General features: G+C 43.8%; 1 protein-coding gene across 1 annotated transcript; it reads left to right on the forward strand.

Moving 5' to 3' along the window:
* The first annotated feature begins 1105 nt into the window (after positions 1–1105).
* On the forward strand, positions 1106–24151 carry LOC137431135 (uncharacterized). The gene is made up of 10 exons (XM_068122113.2): positions 1106–1157; positions 1237–1362; positions 1553–1608; positions 1720–1777; positions 15226–15297; positions 15765–15827; positions 20165–20228; positions 20332–20383; positions 20512–20660; positions 23843–24151. Exons 1-10 carry the CDS (start codon positions 1144–1146, stop codon positions 23927–23929), a joined length of 741 nt encoding a protein of 246 aa, XP_067978214.2. The 5' UTR covers positions 1106–1143; the 3' UTR covers positions 23930–24151.
* Positions 24152–24625: the final 474 nt, after the last annotated feature.

Raw genomic sequence — 24625 nt, forward strand, 5'->3', positions numbered from 1 at the left:
TTGGCAGATATCGTTAATTAAACGAAAATATATTTTTAAAATGGATATCTCTTGTTTATTCTCGAGTTCTCTTCAAGCCGCACCGCGCGCCCTCAGCCTCGTCTCGCGAACGACAACAGCGCGACACAGCACGCGCTTTCCGGAGGGGCGGAGCCAAGCCGAGCAACATATATATATATACACATCGATCATTGATCGTGAACCGGAAAATATAATAAATTACTGATATTTCGCGACTCGACAGGTTCTTTATCAACAACTTATTTTCTCGTGCTTCTGGTGACCTGTCTGCAAGGTGTATAAATCGAAGTCCCGAGTGCGAATCACAGGTGAGCCCATCCTGAGGTAATTAGCGATTGGGAACGATTCAGAACCTGTGGGTAAATAACCCTTGGTAATTTCCCCAACAGTTTTCCGGACGACAGACTGCCGGTAGGGGACATGTATTGCAGCACAGTACTCAAAATGCTTGTTTCATTTATTACCCCTTGGACGTAACGATCTGTTGCAGAAGGCTGAAACTGAGAGTGAGAGACTCTCCTCCATGATGCACCACTGACCCCTGATGGCACAGACACAGCATCAATTGTCAATAAAGGCAGTTTGAGTGGGAGATCAATCCAAGAAAAAGAAAGCTCAAAGACGAGCACGCTGAAGCTTTACTAACCATTTCGTGTTCCTCTATCTGTTTTGCGAATTGCATTGGAGAAACTCCGATTTAAAACTCACCGTACTTGGTTTATATGGCTTTAAACTAACTGCACACGCCACACAATGTCTACTTTCTTTATATAATGATGAAAAGTGACACTTAATGAACTTGTTCGAAAATTCTATTATTATTAACATGTACTTGTTAGCTGATTTGTAATGTGGAGTTGTTGGCAACTGTGGTAGGTTTTAGGGTGTGTCCATGATCGATTATTAGCTTAGATAGTGCTTCTACCTTTTCACCTTTTTACTCGCTATACGCATTACTTCAGTGAATAATTTGTAAGGTTGCCAAAACAATTCAATCGGCTGTTTGATTAGTACTGCGTTAATATTTATCCTGCTTTTTTTAAAACTGAAATGTTGCCCAATATTAAGTGTTATAGCCTATAGGAACCCGGAAGAAATTTTCCGCGGGATTTGTTTTTAAACATGGCATCTAGCGGGTGAGGATATCCACGGTTGTCCTTCAGCTGTTGAATAACGGGACAGTGCGGTCTGATACCGGTTTGTGTGTTCCTCCAGAGCAGGGGAGATCGTTCTGAGCGACCTGAAAGCGGCTGCAGAGCGCTTACTGATGACGCTTTCCTTCCCCATGAGAGCTGCTGCGACGATGGGTGTGAGGGAGGCACCGTTGGTGACGTATTCGCGGTAATAATCTGTGCTGCATTTTGAGACCGAAAGCGTAGCTTCGGTGCCCCATGTCACTGTCCATAGCCTCTTTTCTTGATTGCAATGGATACAATTGCTGAACAATAAAAGAAAATAGATTGAAGGTTTGATTGAAGATCTTCCTCTAGAGCTGTTGTACTGAATAAAACTTTGGTCTGATATCCCACAGGCATTGTAATCAAATACAACATCGGATACACGAGATGAAAGTGGCTTCATTCGCACGTGAGTCTGTTGCAAAACGTGAGAGTGGACTTTGACAGGAATAATTCTCGTTTTGAATTCCTGATGTTGTTCAAGTGGAGAGTTCCTAACTGTTTTACTCCTGTGCTGCAGGCAAAATGAAGAACAGTGTGACACAAACGTCCATATTGCAGACTGACGTTCAGAATCGGTAAAACAGCAGTGATATTGTTGTCCTTTTTCATATTTGCAAAAAAATAAATATATATATGTATTTTTTTCCCGTTTTGTTCGGAAATATATCCGTTTTGTTCGTTTTGTTCGAAATATATATATATATATATATATATATATATATATATATATACACAAAGAATTAAGTTAAGCACCCCCCCCCGTTTTTTTACAACCTCGCACATTACAAGTTTGTTGTCGTCAAAACAGTGTAATATACCCATGATATTGCTATATTTTCTGGAGAAGTGATATTATGGTCACATAAAAACATAACAATCATGCCGTTTTCAATATTTTATTCTGAATAATTTAAGGTGAAATTTTTTGGGAATTTTAGGCATATTTTCACCTCAATTTAAGTATGGAGCTATAGGTCCATCACGGACAGTGTGGATGACGTTTATGTTTTCTAACGTACAGTCATTGTTCTGAGAAGACCTCTAGCGATCTTTGCGTCAATAACGTGTGTAGGACCCACGTGATCGGATCACTGACTCAACCAATCACTTTTTTTCACTTTGATCACTCAATTTCATCAATGGATAATTGCTAATGTCATACCTATCATTATTTGATCTCACATACCTTAGAATATATGCCAATGTATACATATACACAAAGAATATATATTAGGGGGTGCTTACCTTAATTCGTTGTGTAGGGGTGCTTAACTTAATTCTTTGTGTATATATATATATATTTTCCGTTTTGCCGGGGAGAGTTGCACTCCGGTCGCCGTAAAAATAAAAGATATATTTTTTTTCCGTTTTGTTTGTAATTTTTTTTTTTTTTTCCGTTTTGTTCGGAAATATATCCGTTTTGTTCGTTTTGTTCGAAATATATATATATATATATATATATATATATATATATATATATATATATATTTTTTTTTCCCGTTTTGCTGGGGAGAGTTGCACTCGGTCACCGTAAAAACAGCTCATTCCGTAGCACACAGTGGTGTGACGGTGTGCACTTATGGTGTGATGAGTCCTCCAAGGACACAGCGATGTGCTGATCCAGCGTACGCTCCCATCTATCTATAATTCCAGCAATCTCTGTGTGTCTGTGTGTTTGTCTGTGACCGCTGTTTCTCGACAACCACGGGTCCGATATACTTGAAACTTGCCAGGTATATTGCTGGGGACCCGAGGATGTGCCTTTTCAAGGTTTTAAATTAATCGGACAAGTACTTACCGAGCTATGTCCAAAAAACGCTTCAACCAATCAGAGAGCAGCGAGCTATCACGTGTGCCGAACGTGGCGATCAGACTCTGCCTCGGACGGCACATTTGACAGCGTATTCATTTATTTCACGTTGGAAAACTATGTTGCCGTTAAACTATGTTTTAAAACGAATTCAAACTGCGATTAAATTAAAACGATTCATCGTAACTGCGATTTGCGAACTTCCGGACAGTGACGACTTCACTTCCGGCAGCCAATCACAGAACGCTTTGTTGCGTAGGCGTGGCCGATGTGAGACGAGCGGAGCTGAGCGCGTTACGAGCTGACCGCCATTACGGTACGTAATTCGATTTCTTATGCGCATTATTTCTCCCAATTCAGTCAGAGCGAAGGGCGGAAGCGAAGAGCGTTGTTTTTTTTGTTTACGGGCGTACGGGCGGGGTAGAGCGTACGGGTAGCGTTTTTTTTTTTTTTTGGCAAGGAACGGGCACCCACGTACGGGCAATGCCCTAGTATATATAAATGCTTGGAGTCAAAATCTACACGTGCGTGTGTGTGAATGTCTAAATCTACAAATCTAAAAGGCCATTATGAATCCCGCAGTGTTAAGTGTGGAAAATTTCTGAAGAGATTCCATAGACTTGATGGCGCAGTCGGCTGTCACGGTGAAAGTGATGGAGGTCCTTGGTTCGAGTCCTGGGTTGTCATAACTTTTTCACACGAGCCGCAGGAATTTAATTCCTGTTTATTAAAAAAAAAAATATATATATATATAATTGCTTGGAGTCCAAGTGTGTGTGTGTGTGTGTGTGTGTGTGTGTGTGTGTGTGTGTGTGTGTGTGTGTGTGTGTGTGTGTGTGTGTGTGTGTGTGTGTGTGTGTGTGTGTGTGTGTGTGTGTGTGTGTGTGTGTGTGTGTGTGTGTGTGTGTGTGTGTGTGTGTGTGTGTGTGTGTGTAATTGTGTAATTGTGTAATATGTGTGTAATATTGTGTCTGTGTGTAATATTAGTACCCCAAAATGATAGCATTTCGTAGTGCATTTTCAGCATGTTCTGAGACACGTGGACGTCCAGATCTTGGTTCATCATTAACAGATCCCGTTTTTTTGAATTTATTCAACAATTCGTTTATTGTCTTGTCTGCAGGACCTGGCTTATGAAATTTTCCTTCAAACGTCTCTCTAATTTATTTGCATTTATTTCCTTGAATACACAATGTTACCACCATCACACGTACTTGCACATTCATCTTCATAGGGTTCTGCAATGAAAATCAATAAAAACTGCTATTTCCCTGAAACAGATAGGGACTTTATAAACGCCCTGTATGTGAAGTAGGACAAAAAACTTTTGGGGATGAAGGGGGTGGTGGGTTCGGCGATATGCCTCATTGATAATGTTTGTATTAATCAATGATAATTGGTGAGCTGGTTAGATTGAGGAAGTAAACTTAGTAAAGTGAATGGGATGTGTCGGAAACCGTTTGTACTTAATTACCTCCACCACCAAAGGTGGATGGAGGTTATGTTTTCACCCCTGTCTGTCTGTTCGTTTGTGAACAAGATATCTCAAAAGGTTGTGGACAGATTCGGACGAAATTTGGCAGAGAGGTAGCATGTGTGACAAGGACGAAATTATTAGATTTTGGTGAAGATCCGGATTCGGATCCGGCTACTAGAATTTTAAAAGTGATTCTTCACCATTGGGAGATGGGGCCAAAAACTATACATAAGCAGGATATCTCAAAAAGTTGTGGACGGATTTGGATGAAACTTGGTGGAGAGGTTGGGTGTTTGACAAGGACTAATCGATTCGATTTTGGTGAAGATCTGAATATGGATTCGGCTACGAGAATTATTTAATTCTTCAGTGATTCTTCACCATTGAGAGATCGGGTGCAAAGTGATATATAACATGATATTCAAAAACGTTATGGACGCGTTATGAATAAACTTGGTGGATGAGTTGGGTAGGTGACAAGAACAAGCCGATTAGATTTTGGTTCAGGTCCGAATCCAGATCCAGCCTATCGGTGGGATACAAAACGTACACTGCTCACCAGGTGGAGGCTGTCTACTGAGTGCCGTTCTAGTAGTACGGCAACAACAACAACATGCATTTTAAGGCCATTTTCTCTGCTAGAGCGGGGGTTAGCCTTGCGGTCCCCATGACAATCTTCTCCATCTTGCCCTATTTTCTGCATCTCTCCTTGTTAACCCCCTTGCCCGCATTTCTTCTTCCACCATCTTTAGCCAAGTCTTTCTCGGTCTTCCCCGTCCTCTACTTCCTTCCACATTCATTTCCATCACTCTTCTCAACCAGTCGCTTTCATCCTTCCTCAACACATGACCAAACCATCTCAACCTGTTCCTCTTCACAGCATCAATCACAGGCTCTATTCTCATCATTTTTTGCAATTCATAATTTGTCTTCCTCTCTCTCAACGATACTCCGCACATCCATCGAACCATTCGCATTTCCACCTTTTCCAACCTTCGTTGCTGCTCTACGCTCATTACCCATGTCTCGCTCCCATAAATCACAACACTTCTCACACATGCAGCATACACCTTTCCCTTCAGCTTCAACGACATTCCCCTCCTCATCAGCACGCCACTCAGTTCCCGAAACTTCTTCCATGCACATCTCACTCTCGCAAACGTTGCCGAGTCTGATCCACCTTCTCCATTCAGCATGTCTCCGAGGTAGCAAAATGTTTTCACACCTTCCAGCTTCACGCCGTCTCCAAGATCCAACTCAACATTTCCTCCATGTGCAGATCCCTCTGTGCACACCTTACATTTGAATGTAGCTGCCACACTGGTTAATGACCCTCTCAGACCACTACATTTTTGATGAACCCACTCAGCGCACATTGTACATTGAATGGAGTTCACTCCGACACCCTTCCTGCACACAGCACAGGGCCACTTCCCAGTTCTTTCCACCTCACCACATGCTTTAACACTTGCCATCACCTTTGTCTTTCCGATATTCACCTTCAGACCTTTTGTCTCCATACATTCCTTCCACTTGTTCATCTTTTCCTTCAGTCAATCCATACTTTTCGCAATCAACACCAGATCATCTGCATACAACAACTCCCACGGTAAACCCTCCTTTACGTTCTGAGCCAGCACCTCCATCACAGCTACAAATAGTAGTGGACTTAGTACCGACCCCTGATGCACTCCCACCTTCACCTCAAACTCATCACTGTTCCCGTCCTTCGTCCTTACAGCTGTGCGTGCTCTTTTGTACATTGCCATCATCACTCTGATCAACCATTCCTCCACTTCTAACTTCCTCAATGCCCATGTCAATACTTTGCGTGGAACCCGATCGAATGCTTTCTCCAGATCAACAAACCCAAGAAACAACTTCTTCCTCTTCTCCATGTACTTCTCCTGCAACTGCCTCACAATAAAAAGCGCGTCTGTCGTTCCTCTTCCTGGCATAAATCCAAACTGCATTTTGTCGATCTTCACTTTCTTCCTTATCCTCCTCTCCAACACCCTTTCCAATACCTTCATTCCATGCTCCAATAACTTTATCGCTCGGTACCAGCCACACTCTAGAGGGTCACCTTTCCCCTTGTATAGAGGGACGAGGGTACTCAGTTCCCAATCCACTGGAATGCGGCCTTCTTTCACCGCCAGATTACAGATCTCTGTCATTCTCTTCACACCCCAACTTCCTGCTGCCTTCAACATATCTCACACAACTCCCGTCGGCCCTCTTGCTTTTCTACTCTTCATTGCTTTTATCGCTTCCTCAACTTCCTTCTCGGTTATCTTCTCTGCCGGTCCTAAAACTGGGTTACTCTCGATGTTGCCATCCCATTCATTCTCTGTATTCAACAGCATTTCCATATTTCTCTTCTATCTTCCTTTAATTCCATCTGGGTCCACAACGATTTGTCCCACTTCATCCTTCAAGCAACTCACCCCCATCACATCACACCTCTCTTTCGCTATCTGCTTTGCAATCCTGAATACTGCTCTCTGTCTCTGTTTTCATCTCAACTCAAAAAATATATATATATTCCCTTCTCTGTTCTTATCCGTTGTTCGTTCTTATTTGTTCGTTCGTTCTTTGACGACGTTGTTCGTGATCACGTGTTCACGTCATTAAAAATGTTTCAACTGTCCCCTGAAGAACTGTATTCTGTCATATACTATAACACCTTTTTCTTCTTCTTCTATAAAAGGATGCTTTCGACTTGCTCACCAAATCTATTCATTCCAAAAAAAAATTACATCTCTTACAGTTACAGTGCCTCTTTCATACATTCCCTAAACTCTCCAGAACTCCACCCATCCTTCAGCGTCCTCAAACGTATTTTTGACTCGAAGGTCTCAAGAAACTCATTTTGCAATAAATGTTAGTTTCCCATTAATCGTACATTTTTCAAAATCCAATCTCACCCCTCCCCTCAAAAACTTCCCCATCACCCCTCCCCTTCAAAACTTGCCCATCACCCCTCCCCTCCAAATCCACCCCATCACCCATCTCTTTCAAATATTCCCCCTTGCCCCTCCCCTCCAAATCTTCCCCATCACCCATCCCTTTCAAATCTTCCCCCTTGCCCATCCCCTCCAAATCTTCCCCATCACCCCTTCCCTCCAAAACTTCCCCATCACCCCTCCCCTCTAAATCTACCCCCTTGCCCCTCCCCTCCAAATCTTCCCCATCACCCATCCCTTTCAGATCTCCCCCCTTGCCCCTTCCCTCCTAAACGCCCCCCACACCCCTCCCCTCCGAGACTCTCCCTCACTCCTCCCCTCCTAGACTCCCCTCTCACCCCTCCTCCTCAAAGCGTCCTCCCCGCTTCTTCCCCCTTCCAACTTTCACCTTAATCTCCCTCAACCTCTGCCTCACTCTTCCCCCTCCTCAAATAACACCTCACTGCGCCTCACCCAATCACCATCAAACCTTTTGTCTGCCCCATTCTTCCCTTTCTCCAAGTTATTCTGAAATCTCTGACACACCTTCAACAGCTCTCCCTACCTCTTCCTCCTCTTCCACATCTTACCCTACCGCTCCCCCCCCCGTTCTGTATCCGATGCTCCCCCTTCCTCTTCTTTAACAGTATGGACCTCAAACATCCGGGGCCTTCGCTCAAACTTGACTGATCTTTCCATACAGGTTGCTTCTGACAAACCAGATGTGATCTGAACAGAAACTTTCCTCCTTCATGATGTCTCTGATTCCTTGGTATCTCTCCCAGGTTACTCCCTCCTCCGGTATGATAGACCTGAGCCTCGTCCTTGAGGGGGGGTTGCTATCTTTATAAAAAAACTCTCTTCCTCACTCGCCCTGCACTGCCCTCTCTCCACCTCACCCCCAGGAATACCTACGGCTACGGCTTCCCCTTCGCTCCCACCTTTTGTTCATATGTGTGTTGTATTTTCAAAATCCAATCTCACCCCTCCCCTCCAAATCTTCCCCATCACCCCTTCCCTCCAAAACTTCCCCATCACCCCTTCCCTCAAAAACGTGATCAGTGATGTGATGTGATGTGATGATGTGAAAAACCAAACAGTGATGACACCATCTCCATCTCGCTGTCTGATAATATGGACCAACTTCTATCTACCCATCCCAACTCTCTCTTCCTCATATGTGGTGATTTCAATTGTCACCATGCCAGTTGGCTGGGTGTGGGTACCTCTCTCACCAGCCATGGCACTTCAGCAAAGGACTTCTGTGACTCACTGGGACTGACACAATCTGTCAATTTCCTGACCCGTATCTCAGTCAACGGAGCATCTTCTCTTCTGGACTTGGTTATGACTAACTTCCCTGAAAATGTCTGCTGCTCTTCTTCTGCTCCAATCGGCTCTTCTGATCATGTGCTTGTTAAAGTGGACATCTCTCTGACCATTCTCAGAGAGCCTCCTCAGCGTAGACGAGTCTGGCATTTCACTCAGGCCAACTGGCACGGTCTTCAAGCAGCCATCAATCATCTGGACTGGTCTCCCATCTCTACCGCCTCTGACATCAACTCATCCTGGGAATTCTTCCAAAGTAAATTGCTCTCTCTCTCTCATGCACAGATTTATCCCATCTCGTCTTCAGTTGACATACCCTTCCTCCCGTCCATGGTACACGGAATCTTGTGGTGAGGCTATTGCCCAGAAACAACTTGCTTTCGTCTCCTGGAAAGCAAATCCAACGGAAGGAAATCTCATTTCCTTTCACAAAGCCCGAAACAAGTGTGTGTCCACCCTCAGGAGAGCCAGGAAACAATATCTCTCCGTTCTCAGGACAGAACTCTCTTATCTGTCTCCCTCTTCCAAATCCTGGTGGCGTCTGGTCAAATCTGTTTCTGGTGTTTGTTCCCCCTCCATCCCCTCCCTCACCTCAAAAGGCCACACGGCTGACTCCGCACATGAAAAAGCTGAATGCCTCAACTCTGTGTTTGCCTCTAAATCTTGTGTCCCAAACACATCCCTCTCTGTACCCACCGTAACCAGTCGTACCCAGCTGCTCCTGGACTCTGTGGCCTTTCCTCCTGACAAGGTGGAAAAGTTTCTGTCAACCCTCGACTCTGATTCTGCAACTGGACCTGACGGCATCAGCCCACGGGTCCTAAAATCCTGTTCTTCTGCTCTTTCACTCCCTCTCTCTGTTCTCTTCACCCTCTCTTTTGCTCAAGGTCATGTGCCATCTGCTTGGAAATCTGCCAACATCACCGCTTTGCACAAAAAAGGTGCAAAAACAGATCCCAGCAACTACAGACCAATCAGCCTTCTCCCAATTATCAGCAAAGTCATGGAATCCATCATTGCTTCAGATATGAAATCTTTCCTCTTCTCCAATGGCTTGATCTCTGATCATCAATTTGGTTTCAGACCTGGTCACTCTCCTCTGGACATGCTGCTTCTGCTTTCTCAACAATGGATGGAGGTCCTCAATGCCAAACAGGAAATTAGAGCTGTCTCCCTTGACATATCACGTGCCTTCGATACGGTCTGGCACCCCGCTCTGCTCACCAAACTCTCCTCTTTTGATATGCATGGAAATCTGCACGCATGGCTGGCGGACTTCCTCTCTAGTCGTAGTCATCGTGTGGCCCTGAATGGGTTTCTCTCATCTCCTCCTCCTGTTCAGGCTTGAGTTCCCCAAGGCAGTGTTCTGGGCCCTGTGCTTTTTCTGGTCTTCATCAATGATCTCTCTGACTCTCTTGAAAATCCTCTCTATCTCTTTGCTGATGACTCTACTCTCTGTCGCTCCATTCTTCATCCCTCAGATCAGCAGTCTGCAGCCTCCTCACTCTCTGCAGACCTGGACAAAATCACAGACTGGGCAAACAAGTGGAACATGTTTTTCAATCCTGACAAATCTCACACTCTTACGATGTCCCTCCGAAAAGACCGACTGGACAAGCCTCCCATCCACTTTCTGAATAATCCTCTCCAAGAAGTTCTGTCACTCAAGCTTTTGGGTCTCACTATCTGCCATGATCTTTCCTGGGAAAACCACATTTCAAATCTGGCCTCCAAAGCCAGTCGCCGTCTGGGCATCCTCCGTCGTGCGAAGTCCTTCCTTGGCACACCTGAGCTCCTCACCACATACAAGGCTTTCATCCGCAGCTCAATGGAATACTGATCTCCCCTCTGGGCTGGTGCTCCTGCCTCACACCTAGCTCGTCTTCACGCTGTTGAAACCAAAGCATTTAGAATCATTGGAATCTCCCGCGATGAAGCTAACTCCAAGGGCCTCTCACTCACTCACCACAGGCAGGTTGGTGGTCTTTCCGTCTTCTACCGACTCCTCTCTGGCCTTGCCCCCCCAGCTCTCTCTGGGCTCTGTCCCGCAAATATTCCTACAGGTCGCACAAGATCTGCCTGCAACCCTCTTATGGTTAAACTGCCAAAATCAAGACTCTCTGCTCACCTTCACTCCTTCATTCCTCTTTTCTCCCGCCTCTGGAACAAACTCCCTCACTCTCTTCAATCCCACTCCACCCTCCAGGTCTTTAAAACAGCTGTTAACCACCATCTCTAATCTTCCCCCATCCAAAACCTTGATCTTTTCTACCCCTGCTAATTTCACCCCAATTCCACTTTTTTGAAATACCAACTTCTTTCCTGGAAGTCCTTGGTGTCCTTGTGTTTTATACTTCTCCCACCCTCCTCCCCCTTCCCACGCCTCCTCCCCCCAAGCCCTCTCCCTCCCACACATCTCCCTGCTCTCAAATGTTGTGTGTTTTCAAGTGTTTGTGTGCTTCCCCTTCTCTTGTCTTCCGCTCCCTCTTTTTATACATTTTGTTTGTCTGGTTGATTTGTTTGTGAAGTAAATGTCAGCTCTTTCACGAGCCTCGATTCGGTATAAAAAAAAAATCAAAAAAATCTGACCCTCTTCCAAATCCAAGCGTTCTCCGAACATTTTCCTACATGCCTCCTGCGCCTTTGCTATCTCTTTCTTTGCAGCCTTCCTGGCTGCCTTATAACTTTCATGCTCTGCTGTTTCTGCTCCCGTACCCTTCGCCTTCTGCCACTCCTTGAACTTCTTCCTCTTCTCGTCAATCCTCTTTCCAACTTCATCATCCCACCACCATGTTTCCGAGTGCCTCGGTGGTCCTTTTGTCCATCCACATACCTCACCAACGGCTCCCAACAGACGAGCTTTCATTGACATCCAACTTCTTTCAAGCTCAACCACATCATCCTCTACCCTACTCAGCCTCTTTTTTAATGCCTCCCTTACTGTCACCTCTTTCAACCTCCACACCTTCATTCTCGGTTGGTACTTCACCCGCCGAGCTCTCCTCGCACCTTTCACCCTTATGTCGCAGACAACCAAGTGTTGCTGTGAAACAGCCTCCTCCCCCGGGATCACCTTTGTGTCCCGGAGGTGCCCCCTATCTCGCCTACGCACCATCAGGTAGTCAACGGTTGTCGTCGACCCACCTGACGTGTATGTAACAAGCTTATTATCCTCTTTCTGGAACTGAGTATTACAAATCAACAAATCAGCTCCATCAACAAAGTCCAAAATCCTTTCACATTCTCTATTTCTCACACCATATCCGTAACCCCCATGAACTCACTCAAAACCGTCCATACTCCTTCCCACATGTCAATTTAGGTCGCCTCCTTCCACAACAACTTCCTCATCTTTCACGTTTTCCATCAGCTTCTCTATCGCACACCAGAACTTGTCCTTCTCTTCATCGCTCCGACCAACCTGCGGAGCATATCCCGAGATGACGTTCACCAAGAGCTTTCCAGTCATCATTTTCACCATCATCAACCTATCACTCACTCTAGTCACACTCACCACACTGTCTACAAACTCCTCAGAAAACAGGACACCAACACCATTCACGCCCTCCAGGCACCCTTGCCACACAAACTTGTATTTCTGTCCCTGCCTACCCTTCACCATTCTCACACCACTTCCCTTCCATCTCGTCTCTTGCACACAACATATGTCCACTCTTCTTCTGACCAATACTTCCACCACTTCTCCTGATCTCCGTCATTGTCCCAACGGCAGATATAAATAGGTGAAATATTTGGGAGAATTGTGACTTTGTTGATACAAGCACGAGAGTTGGCACACAGTTAGAGTATGCCCTAAGGAAGATATTTGGCTATAGATCCATCACAGATTTGTCCTGTGACAACAATGGCGGCCATTTTTCAAAATGGCCTCCATTGCATGTTATTTTACATATATTTGGTACATTACTGTGTCTAAACTGTTGTTGTGGTCATACAAGCTTGATATTTGGCACATAATTAAAGACCCCGAACTATAGGGTTATCATATATTTGTCCTGTGACAACAAGGTTTTAAAAATGGCCACCATTTATATGGTATATTATGGTATATGGTATATTTATTTGTATAAACTGTTGTTTGAATCATACAAGCATGGTATTTGGTACAACAAACAACATGCATTTTAAAGGCCATTTTCCCTGCTATAGCGGGGGTTAGCCTTGCGGTCCCCATGACAATCTTCTCCATTTTGCCCTATTTTCTGCATCTCTCCTTGTTAACCCCCTTGCCCGCATTTCTTCTTCCACCATCTTTAGCCAAGTCTTTCTCGGTCTTCCCTGTCTTCTACTTCCTTCTACATTCATTTCCATCACTCTTCTCAACCAGTCACTTTCATCCTTCCTCAACACATGACCAAACCATCTCAACCTGTTCCTCTTCACAGCATCAATCACAGGCTCTATTCCCATCATCTTTCACAATTCATCATTTGTCTTCCTCTCTCTCAACGATACTCCGCACATCCGTCGAACCATTCGCATTTCCACCCTTTCCAACCTTCGTTGCTGCTCTACGTTCATTACCCATGTCTCGCTCCCATAAATCATAACACTTCTCACACATGCAGCATACACCTTTCCCTTCAGCTTCAACGACACTCCCCTCATCATCAGCACGCCACTCAATTCCCGAAACTTCTTCCATGCACATCTCACTCGAGCAACCGTTGCCGAGTCTGATCCACCTTCTCCATTCAGCATGTCTCCGAGGTAGCAAAATGTTTTCACACCTTCCAGCTTCACGCCGTCTCCAAGATCCAACTCAACATTTCCTCCATCTGCAGCTCCCTCTGTGCACACCTTACATTTGAATGTAGCTGCCACACTGGTTAATGACCCTCTCAGACCACTACATTTTTGATGAACCCACTCAGCGCACATTGTACACTGAATGGAGTTCACTCCGACACCCTTCCTACACACAGCACAGGGCCACTTCCCAGTTCTTTCCACCTCACCACATGCTTTACCACTTGCCATCACCTTCGTCTTTCCGATATTCACCTTCAGACCTTTTGTCTCCATACATTCCTTCCACGTGTTCATCTTTTCCTTCAGTCCATCCATACTTACCGCAATCAACACCAGATCATCTGCATACAACAACTCCCACGGTAAACCCTCCTTTACGTTCTGAGCCAGCACCTCCATCACAGCTACAAATAGTAGTGGACTTAGTACCGACCCCTGATGCACTCCCACCTTCACCTCAAACTCACCACTGTTCCCGTCCTTCGTCCTTACAGCTGTGCGCGCTCTTTTGTACATTGCCATCACTACTCTGATCAACCATTCCTCCACTCCTAACTTCCTCAATGCCCATGTCAATACTTTGCGTGGAACCCGATCGAATGCTTTCTCCAGATCAACAAACCCAAGAAACAACTTCTTCCTCTTCTCCATGTACTTCTCCTGCAACTGCCTCACAATGAAAAGCGCGTCTGTCGTTCCTCTTCCTGGCATAAATCCAAACTGCATTTCGTCGATCTTCACTTTCTTCCTTATCCTCCTCTCCAACACCCTTTCCAATACCTTCATTCCATGCTCCAATAACTTTATCGCTCGGTACGAGCCACACTCCAGAGGGTCACCTTTCCCCTTGTATAGAGGGACGAGGGTACTCAGTTCCCAATCCACTGGAATGCGGCCTTCTTTCACCACCAGATTACAGATCTCTGTCATTCTCTTCACACCCCAACTTCCTGCTGCCTTCAACATATCTCCCACAACTCCCGTCGGCCCTCCCGCTTTTCTACCCTTTATTGCTTTTATCGCTTCCTCAACTTCCTTCTCAGTTATCTTCTCTGCCGGTCCTAAAACTGGGTTACTCTCTAGGTATTTGGTACACAGTTAAATATTCTGACTATTGCAGTGATCGCAGATGTATCCAATAAAAATGGCGCCCAATTTTTTAGTACGGCAGATAGGTGAAATATTTGGGAGAATTATGCCTTTGATGATACAAGCACGAGAGTTGGGACGCAGTTGGAGTATGCCCTAAGGAAGATATTTGGCTCTAGGGTCATCACAGATTTGTCCTGTGACAACAATGGCGGCCGTTTTTCAAAAAAGGACAAATCTGCGATGGCCCTATAGCCAAATATCTTTCTTAGGACATACTCTGACTGCGTGCCAAATGCCATGCTTGTATCATCAAAGGCACAATTCCTGCACCTATCTGCCATACTATAGTTATCACTGCCTACCAAGAGTGTGCATCGAAATAACCCCAACTGCTTGGCATTCATATTCACTTAGCATTTTCAAACTCTCACAGAATACATGTACGTCATTTTGTGTCTTTATCGTAATACTCTCGAGTAATCCTCTCGGTTAAATGCAGTGGTAGCACACCTTTGCCTCAGCTTCTTTTTTGTTTGTGCCAACAGTTATTTGGCAAGTACTTCAAACACTTGCCTGTGTTTTTCGCTTAATCCTCAGGACTGTCGACCTACAAGAGAAATATGGCCAATTTCACAGAAACAGAGAAGCACGGCGGTTCATCAAACGCAGGTTGTTTTTGTTTTCCATTCACTCCCTCGATTAACACCAATTTAACTGTCACGGCGATTTTTATTTTTTAAATTAGCACGGTCTTTATGCTTACCGGCATTCGAAACTCGAGGCAATTTGCAAGGAAAATGCGCCGCTCTGTTTTTGGTGCAAGTGGACCTTTCATCGGAAAGACATGGCTGATTGATTGGTCGTTGCGAAAGACTCGTGTCTATCTGCGTCGGCGCACAGGATTGACATTGCATTTTATCAACTAAAAGTTGTCGATCAAAATCGACTCGTGAGTCGAGTATGATTATCGCCATGAGCTTGTTTCCGATGAAGAGTTGTCTTGAAACATCTGCTTCTCATGTCGGTTAGCATACCTCGAGCAGTGCCCTGTTGATTTCATCCATTGTTCTACCTGTCCACCATGTGCATCTATCTTAACCTAACATAACTTGACCTTGTCTGCCCGGAATCAACAGGTGCTTCTCCCACTTGGCGCTTATTAAAAAACTCATAGACGACACATGTGATGATGAAGCAAGGTAAGTTTTGATTGGCTGTTGTGATGCAACATACTTTTATGAAACGTATTCTTTAGTACCAATGTTTTTTGGGGTTTTTATTTTTTACCTCTGCCACCGAAGGTAGGTGGAGGTTATGTTTTTTACCCGTCTGTGTCTGTCTGTCTGTCTGTCTGTCTGTCTGTCTGTCTGTCTGTTTGTGAACAGGGTATCTCAAAGTTGTGGACAGATTTGGACTAAATTTGGTGGACAGTTTGTGGATGACAAGGAAGAATTTAATTTTGGTGAAGATTCAAATCTGGATCAGAGAATTTTAAAAAATGATTCTTCACCTTTCAAATGCGAGGCAAAAAAATAATAAAAAACGACATATACAGTGCATTCAGAAAGTATTCAGACCCCTTCACTTTTTTCACATTTTGTTATGTTGCAGCCTTATGCTGAAATCGTTTAAATTCATTTTTTCCCTCATCAATCTACACTCAATACCCCATAATGACAAAGAGAAAACAGGATTTTAGAAACTTTTGCTCAGGTGGCTCCCATTTCTCTTGATAATCTTGTGTGGAGATGGGAGAAACTTCCAGAAGGACAACCATCACTGCAACACTCCACCGATCTGGGCTTTATGGCAGAGTGGCCAGACGGAAGCCTCTCCTCAGTGAAAGACACATGAAAGCCCACAGAATCTTGTTTCTCACGTGGCTTGGTTTTTGCTCTGATATGCATTGTCAGCTGTGAGACCTTATATAGATAGACAGGTGTGTGCCTTTCCAAATCATGTCCAATCAATTGAATTTACAACAGGTGGACTCCAATCAAGGTGTAGAAACATCTCAAAGATGATCAAGAGAAATGGGAGGCACCTGAGCTAAATTTCAAGTGTCATAGCAAAGGGTATGAATACTTATGTCAATGTGATATTTCAGTTTTTCCTTTTTAATAAATTTGCAAAAGTTTCTAAAATCCTGTTTTCTCTTTGTCATTATGGGATATTGAGTGTCGATTGATGAGGGAAAAAATGAATTTAAACGATTTCAGCATGAGGCTGCAACATAACAAAATTTGAAAAAGTGATGGGGTCTGAATACTTTCTGAATGCACAGTGTGTGTGTCTATGTATATATATATACATATATATATATATGGCATGATATTTCGAAAAGTGTCAGAGTGATTATAAAACTAGGTGGATGAGAGTATAAATGGTTCACAAGTGCATCTCTGATGATCTTCTCCATCAGTTTACCTACCACAGATGTCAAACTTACTGGACGCTAGTTTTCTGGATTGTACTTTTTCCCTTTCTTGAAGATGGGCACTACATTAGCTTGCTTGCAGGACTGTGGTACCTCTCCCACCCCCTCAAAAGCTTACCAAAGACTGCTCTCAGAGGTTTACATATTTCCTGATATGCCTCTCTCAATACCCGGGAATGCGATCCATCAGTGCCAGGGGACTTGTTGATCTCTAATTTCAACAAATATTTCTCTATTTTCTCCTCCGTAAACTCCACTTCATTTAGTGCACACGTACAGTACTGTTCTGCATAATGCCGTCCCAGTCCACGTGGCTTTCAACTTTTCCTCGTACTGTCATGGTCTCGATGATAATAACTCTTACTATCCAACTTATCATACTGATAATACATATCTATTTCAAAACAGTGTTTCACGGTCACTCTTTCCTGTTGGTGGACACTTCGTCAAATTCATTACCAAGCCTTTCTCATTAAAGTAAACCAAGTCGAGCAAGCTCGGCTCTTGGCCATCCCGAATCTGCGTGTGTTTATCTCCAGTGCTTTCATAAAGTAGTCACTCCCCTTGACTATTTCACATTTTGTTGTGTTACAGTCTGAATTTAAAATGGATTGAATTGAGATTTTCTTGTCACCGATCTACACAAAATACCCCATAATGACGAGGTGAAAACATGCTTTTAGAATTTTTTACAAATTTATTGAAAATGAAGTACAAAAATATCTAACTTACATAAGTATTCAGCCCCCTGAGTCAATACTTTGTAGAAGCTCCTTTGGCAGAGATTACACCTTCGAGTCTTCCTGGGTATGTCTGTATCAGGTTTGCACGTCTGGATTTGGGGAGTTTCTCTCATTCTTCCTTGCAGATTTGCTCAAGCTCTGTCAAATTGGATGGGGAGCATTGGTGAACAGCAATTTTCAAGTCTTTCCACAGACTTTCTGAAGGGGGTTCAAGCATTGGCTGGGCCATTCAATGACTTTCACATTCTTGTTCTGAAGCCATTCCAGTGTTGCTTTGGCTGTATACTTGGGGTCATTATCCTGATGGAATGTAAATCTTCAATGCAGTCTGAGGTCTTTTGCACTCTGAAGCAGGTTCTCTTCAAGGATTTGCCTGTATTTGGTTCCATTCATTGTTCACTCTACAAGTCTCCCAGTCCCTGCTGCTGAAAAGCATCCCTCCAGCATGATGCTGCCACCACCATTCTTCATGGTAGAGGTAGTGTTGGATGGTTGATGAGCTGTGCTTTGTTTTCATCAGACGTAGCGCTTTGCATTCAGGCCAACGTGTTAAATTTTCGTCTCATCAGACCACATAATCTTTTGTCAATCTTCAAGTCTTTCAAGTCTAATCTTTCACGTGCCTTTTTGCAAACTCGATGTGTGCTGTCATTTGCCTTTTTCTCATGGGTGACTTCCATCTGGCCACTCTCCCATACAGCCTAGATTTGTGAAGTTCTGCAGAAACTGTTGTCCTTCCAGCAGGTTCTCCAATCTCAGGCAATGAACTCTGTAGTTCTGTCAGTGGTCATTGGGTTCTTGGTCACCTTCCTGACCAAGGTCCTTCTTGCTCGGTTGCTCAGTTTGGTTGGACGGCCAGCTCTAGGAAGTGTCTGGGTAATTCCATATTCTTTCCATTTCCTAATGATGGAGCTCACTCTGCTCTTGGGAACTTTCAACACTCTAGAAATTGTTTTATAAAGTTGTAAAGACGTCTCAAGGATGATCAGAGATAATTGGATGCACCTGAGCTCAATTTGGAGTGTCATAGCAAAGGACTTGAATACTTATTGACTCGAGACATTTCAACTTTTCATTTTTACTTTATTTCAACGTTACAGCCCAGACAGACACACAGAAGTGATGTCTATCTCCTGCGCTAAAATAACTCGAGTTTGCTTCAACATCATGGTGAACCTGCCAATTGATGTCCTTGTAATTAAAATCACCAACAACAACCAGCTTTGGTGTAGTCTTATTCACTTACTCTCATGAATGATAAGCACAAGTCAGAATTGTTTATGGAAGAGCTTGCAGGACTTCGATAAATACACCCAAACAACAAACTGGATCCTTCAGTCGGAGTGAAGGATACTCAAATTGACTCCTGGAAAGATCATTCTGTCATGTCGACAGCAGATGTTGTAATCGTGTCCTTAACATAAACTGCAATTCCTCTCTTAATGTCAGGAACAAAACGTTGATGTCCTTGTAAATGCAGTTCACAAAGTTGAATCTCATCACAAGCATTTTTAGGCAAAATCTCAGTCAATGCAATCTGGATGATCAATCGACACGCGATCATTCAGCTTTCATCTATGGTTAGGTGACAACAACAAGCAGATAGCAACAAGCAGATAGCAGCTTCATTTTGGTCCAGGTCCAAATCCAGATCTGGCCTCTCATTGAGATACAAAACGTAAACTTTGCAGCCTGGCGGAGGTGCGCTGTACCGAGTGCCGTTCTAGTTTTGTTTTGTTTTGTATACATTCTGGTGTGTCGTTTCTTCTTAAAACCAATGAATGAAAATGAATGATCGTTTTAAGGCCATTTTCCCCGCCAGAGCAGGGGTTAGCCTTGCGGGCCCCATGACAATCATGGTTCCCTGTTTGAGGCAATGTTTTTATGGCCGGATGCCCTTCCTGACGCCAACCCTTAGTTGACTCTTACAATGCGTAGGGATACGGTGTACCTATTCTAAACCGGGGTACACACCGGGATCATTCATCCCAGCAAGCTGGTACTCAATTTGCCGACCTCGGAAGGATGACAGGCTGAGTCAACCCCCCCTGGTGTTAATTCAGCGATCGACCGGGATTCGAACCCAGGATCCTAGGATCCCAAGCCGACACCCTAACCGCTAAGCCAACACCAGGCTTAAAACCAATGACAACAACAAAAATCTTCACAATCGGTTTCGAATTTCGAACTTCCAAATAAATTCCTCCATTTTTTTCCAGAATGCATTTATCATCGTTGATAATTTTGATTTGTTTTTGTTGGATCATTTACGTGCTTATCATTGTTATTTGATAGGAAGTTATCAACAGGTTCTGATTTGTTTGTGAGGACGTAATCTTGTTAATCTTTATCTTAGAGGTGTCGTCCTACACCTGCAGCAGCAAACTTCCTTGGCAAGCAATATCTTATCTGTTGGCAAGGTAAGTTCTTTCTTGTTGGCAACATCCGTTTTATCACCGTAACCGCAATTTGAGGTTTTCGAAAAACATTTTAGTTTCTTATTTTTATTTGATGTCTTGGCAGGCAAACGCAGATCTTGAAAAGCAGTTGTTCACTTTTCCGAGGGAATTATTTGGTATGTATCTTATGTTCCGCTGATATGTTAACGCTTGAGGCATCGACGGCGATAAGTACAAACTGGTTTTGACCCAACAACCTTGACCTTTTGACCTAACTGCTTTTGCTCTCACTGTATCGATACAGTTTTGCAAAGACAAATCGATGAGCTTAAGGAGGAGCTAAAGCTTTTACAAAAGGAAAAGACATCTCCTGTGATACAAGTGTCCGCTGCCAGCACCATGACCTTGAAGAATTACTGTGATAATATAGAAATCCTTCGGCGCACCATACAGGTGGGGCTGCATGCTTCATAGAAGTAGTTCCTGCACAGAACCATTGAATTACAGTATTGATTTAAAAAAAAAAAAAAAAATTTGATTATCATGCACAAATCTAGGCCACATTCATACTATTGTGTAAAGCTTGTCTTTATGAAGGATATTGTCCATCTGCGTCCACGGCGAGTGGGTTGTGAAACATTCTTACAAACTCCACCTGAGCTTTAAGAAAAACAAAAAAACATTTAAACAATTTTTGCTTCTGCATGACGCAAGCATATGATAATGCAGCAGCTGTTTGTGTGATTATAAATTAACCAATGAATAACCATGGTAATGGATAGGTTCATTCCCCTAGAATTATATTGTCATCATCATGCACTATACAGAGCGTTGATGCTGCCGGAGCAGTTTCCTGGATGGGTCGCCACTCTGAGGCAGGCCACTCGACTCAATGTGCAAGAGTTTGTAATTTGCTCAGGGTACTGGCGAGTGTGCCAGGGCGCTCATCTACTCTTCATGAAGGACACCGTGGGATCTTTAACATCCTCCAGCTAATGCCGGCAGATGAGAAGCCCAGTTTTATATCCATCCAAGGAACAGAGCATGCATCGAGGCATGCACACTCTTCACCTTGCCTGCAAAGCACCAGCATGGTGACTGTTGATTAAAAGAAAAAAACAAAACAAAAAAAAAACCTCCTGTGATATGTCACCAGCATGGTGACAGTTGATAGCTGCTTCGAAATTCAAAGCCACGCTAGACAGCTCAGATGGAAGGTGCATACCTGTAGAATATTCATAATTGCACCAGGCGGGTTATTTTCCCCAGAATTGGCGTATTTTCGTATGACTTGTAATATCCCCTTCCAGCATGTGTTTTATACCATACATATTGTCACGTGCCTGCCCTCTGGTGAACACTGCAGGGCGACAGATGACCAAACGAGCTTTAACTCCGAGGCGTTCAATTCAATGGCGGACCTAAGTTATACGCGCGGGGAGCAAGTGGGATAGAAACCGTGAACGCTTACCTGCACAAGTCCACCCAACGTCCTCGCACCAGGATAAATTAACTCAAACGACATGGAATTAAAATGTACAAAAATACCCGCTTTATTAAAGAAAATGCCGGTAACAAAGAATGCACGATAAAACTAAATTCCTAATTGGAGTGCCCCCCACACAGACTTGATTACAACACAAGGGGGGGAAAAACTGGAAAATAAATATGTATGATTTGTGGCACTTAGCTCTAAGCTGCTCTTGAATGTTGTCAGGAATCGTCAAAGATCGTCTGAGGCCTCTATGTCCTTGCGCGCGAAAACGCGCTCGTTGGCGCGCAGTAGGCCTTGACGTGCAGCTCGCTCTTCCAGCCGTGCTTATCCTCACAATTTTGTTCACCAACACCAACACCACAGCCAGACGATGCGAGGAAGTCCAGAGCCTCGACCGTTCGTTGTCAAAAGCCAGGACTCGAGAATGAAAATAGAAAAGCGATGTCGGGACACGACCGTTCACCACCAGATCCAGAACCCGAGAAACAAAATGTCAGCCGCTGTAATTGTTTTGTACTCAAGGCTCTGACGTCATCCCACGATGTCTCCATGTCCACTCCTACCAGCGAGTTCCATCTTACCAGTCCTTGCGCCAATCAAATCCTGGACCAATCACTGCTCTTCAGGGCGTGGCCTCACGGACCTTTTGTGCCTGTCTGCTCACCAGGTCGATGTTATCCGCGGTAGTGCTCAAGGTCCTGTTTCCAGTTGGTTTTTATTTAGTGTGGTTAATGGGCGAATTCTTACTATTTGTGTGTGCTTCGTGTGTCATAAGGAACAGAGGAAAAAAATAACAGAGGCCATTACATACAGGGGATTAATTTCCCATAATCCCTCGCTAATTAACAAACTCCACCCCTCTCATGGGGACAAAACACGCTCTTCCACGACATACGGTCTACACAAATTTCCTACTTATTACATGGCGTTTCTTCTTCTTCATGACAGTCCTAGCACACTACCTATTCAATTCTACCTGGATTAAGGTATTGCCTACCCCCACAAATGTAACATTTTCCCCAAAATTGGCGTATTTTCGTGTGACTTGTAATATCCCCTTCCTGCATGAATGTTTTATACCATACATATTTACAAAGAGTAATTGGGGTCCTCCCCACCCTGGACCCCTGGGACTTTTTTTAAAATACCCCTAAACCTCTCCCATGCACATCCTGAGTAAAAGCACCAGTTTTCAACTCCTTCCGTCCAGCGGGTCAGAGTTGCATACAAGTTAACAAACACACTTCTCAAATTGTAGTATAATTCTCGGGTGAATCTCTTGCGCCATTGATTTGATGGTACGGTGACTCGAGGGCAGAAGCCCAGCAACTTTGAGGCGAATTGCCAATGATTCGCACAAACAAATACCTTGATTGCCTGGCTGCATTATTCGAGGTGCGACATGCTATATATTCAGAGCCACCACAACCACATAATTTTGGTGCATGGAAACCACAAGATGAATGCCACATTCCCAGTAGACTTCCTAGTTCAAAAGAGTAGTGCTCAGACCTGGAGAATCATGCCAGTCTGATTGATAATGGTAAAAAGTTAAATTGAGTTTTGTGTTAAATGCTTGGTGAATCAGTTTGGTGACTATTTCCTGATGATGGCCTGGCAGCTTAAGAGATGCGCACACTCACTCATTTCTGAGCTGTCTTTTCTGGTTCAAATCCCAACCCATCTATAAACGACCACCCTGGTGTTTCGCAAACAGGGTGATCCATTGTGAGTGTCGTCTGCCGGAAGGACGTAAAACGAGGGGACGCCTTCTGCCAGCAGTGGTGGTTGGTATAAATCAAATAGCTCAGTGTCTTTCGTGAAGATCAGGCAAGTTATTGCCGGCGCCCTGACGCAAATCGGTGATGTCTGCCTAGATTGTAACAAGTGGTTTGGTGTTTTTGGACACCTTGATGCCAGGTTGCACTGCTATCAATGTGAGAGTGTGGTCGCTGCTTTGGAAACGTCTTCTGTACTATGAAGGAATTCATTGGGCTTTGTTTTTTTTTTCTCACACTCAGCAGATTTTGAGATGGGGAGTAAATCCCATGAGGTGTTTTAAAGAATTAATAAAATGCACCATGGCCTTATCCTGATGATTATGATGATGATAATATTATACCTGTGCTTCAATTTCCAGGCTTTGATTTGCAGCAGCAAAGAAAATGTGGAATCGAACCAAGATCTGAAGAGCGTGATGTTTACTCTCAACCATATTCCAATTTAAATCAAAAGGAATTGTAATTAAATGTTAATATTTTTCTCTGCTTTGTGTTCACGTTTGTAAAACCTTCTCCCAGCACATTGTGACCGTTGACGCAAAATCTCATTGATTTTCATGAGTTTGCCGTCGTATGCTGCAACTTCTTTGGCATCCTTGTATTCCACTCTCGCCTTTTTGCTATTTAAAGTTTTTGTCATGGGGAATAAATGTTATTTTGAAAATGTACGGGAGATTGTACTTATAAATTATTTGTTTGGAAATGTTTTTATTTTGTTTGTTTCATTTTCTTTCCAACGTAGTTGTACAGCGGCCTCCAGTATGCCTGCCCGGGTCCATCAGTACCTGTGGGCACGTTCTTTGGACTCTGGGTGTTGGTTTGATGTGCAGTTTGTTTTTGAGACTTTTTGCCCTGTCAAGCCACATCAACAAACCAGGAAACCACTCATACGTGGACAAACTTTAGTACATCACGGGTGATAAAGGTTGTGGTCAAGTTTCATCGAAATTATGGGTGTAGTTTTGGAGAAGAGAGCAAATACCTATTTTTGTGGGATCAACCACCCCATCCCTTTTAATGATTATCCTTTTAATGATGTACGAATGACCTTTAATGACAAATGACATTTATGAATGACCTTTGAATGTAATGAATAATGATGACCTTTTTAATGAGCGCAGATTTTGATGTGGTCAATACAC

Source organism: Myxine glutinosa, chromosome 7, assembly GCF_964187855.1.
Source record: "Myxine glutinosa chromosome 7, kmMyxGlut1.1, whole genome shotgun sequence".
NCBI classification, from domain to species: domain Eukaryota; kingdom Metazoa; phylum Chordata; class Myxini; order Myxiniformes; family Myxinidae; genus Myxine; species Myxine glutinosa.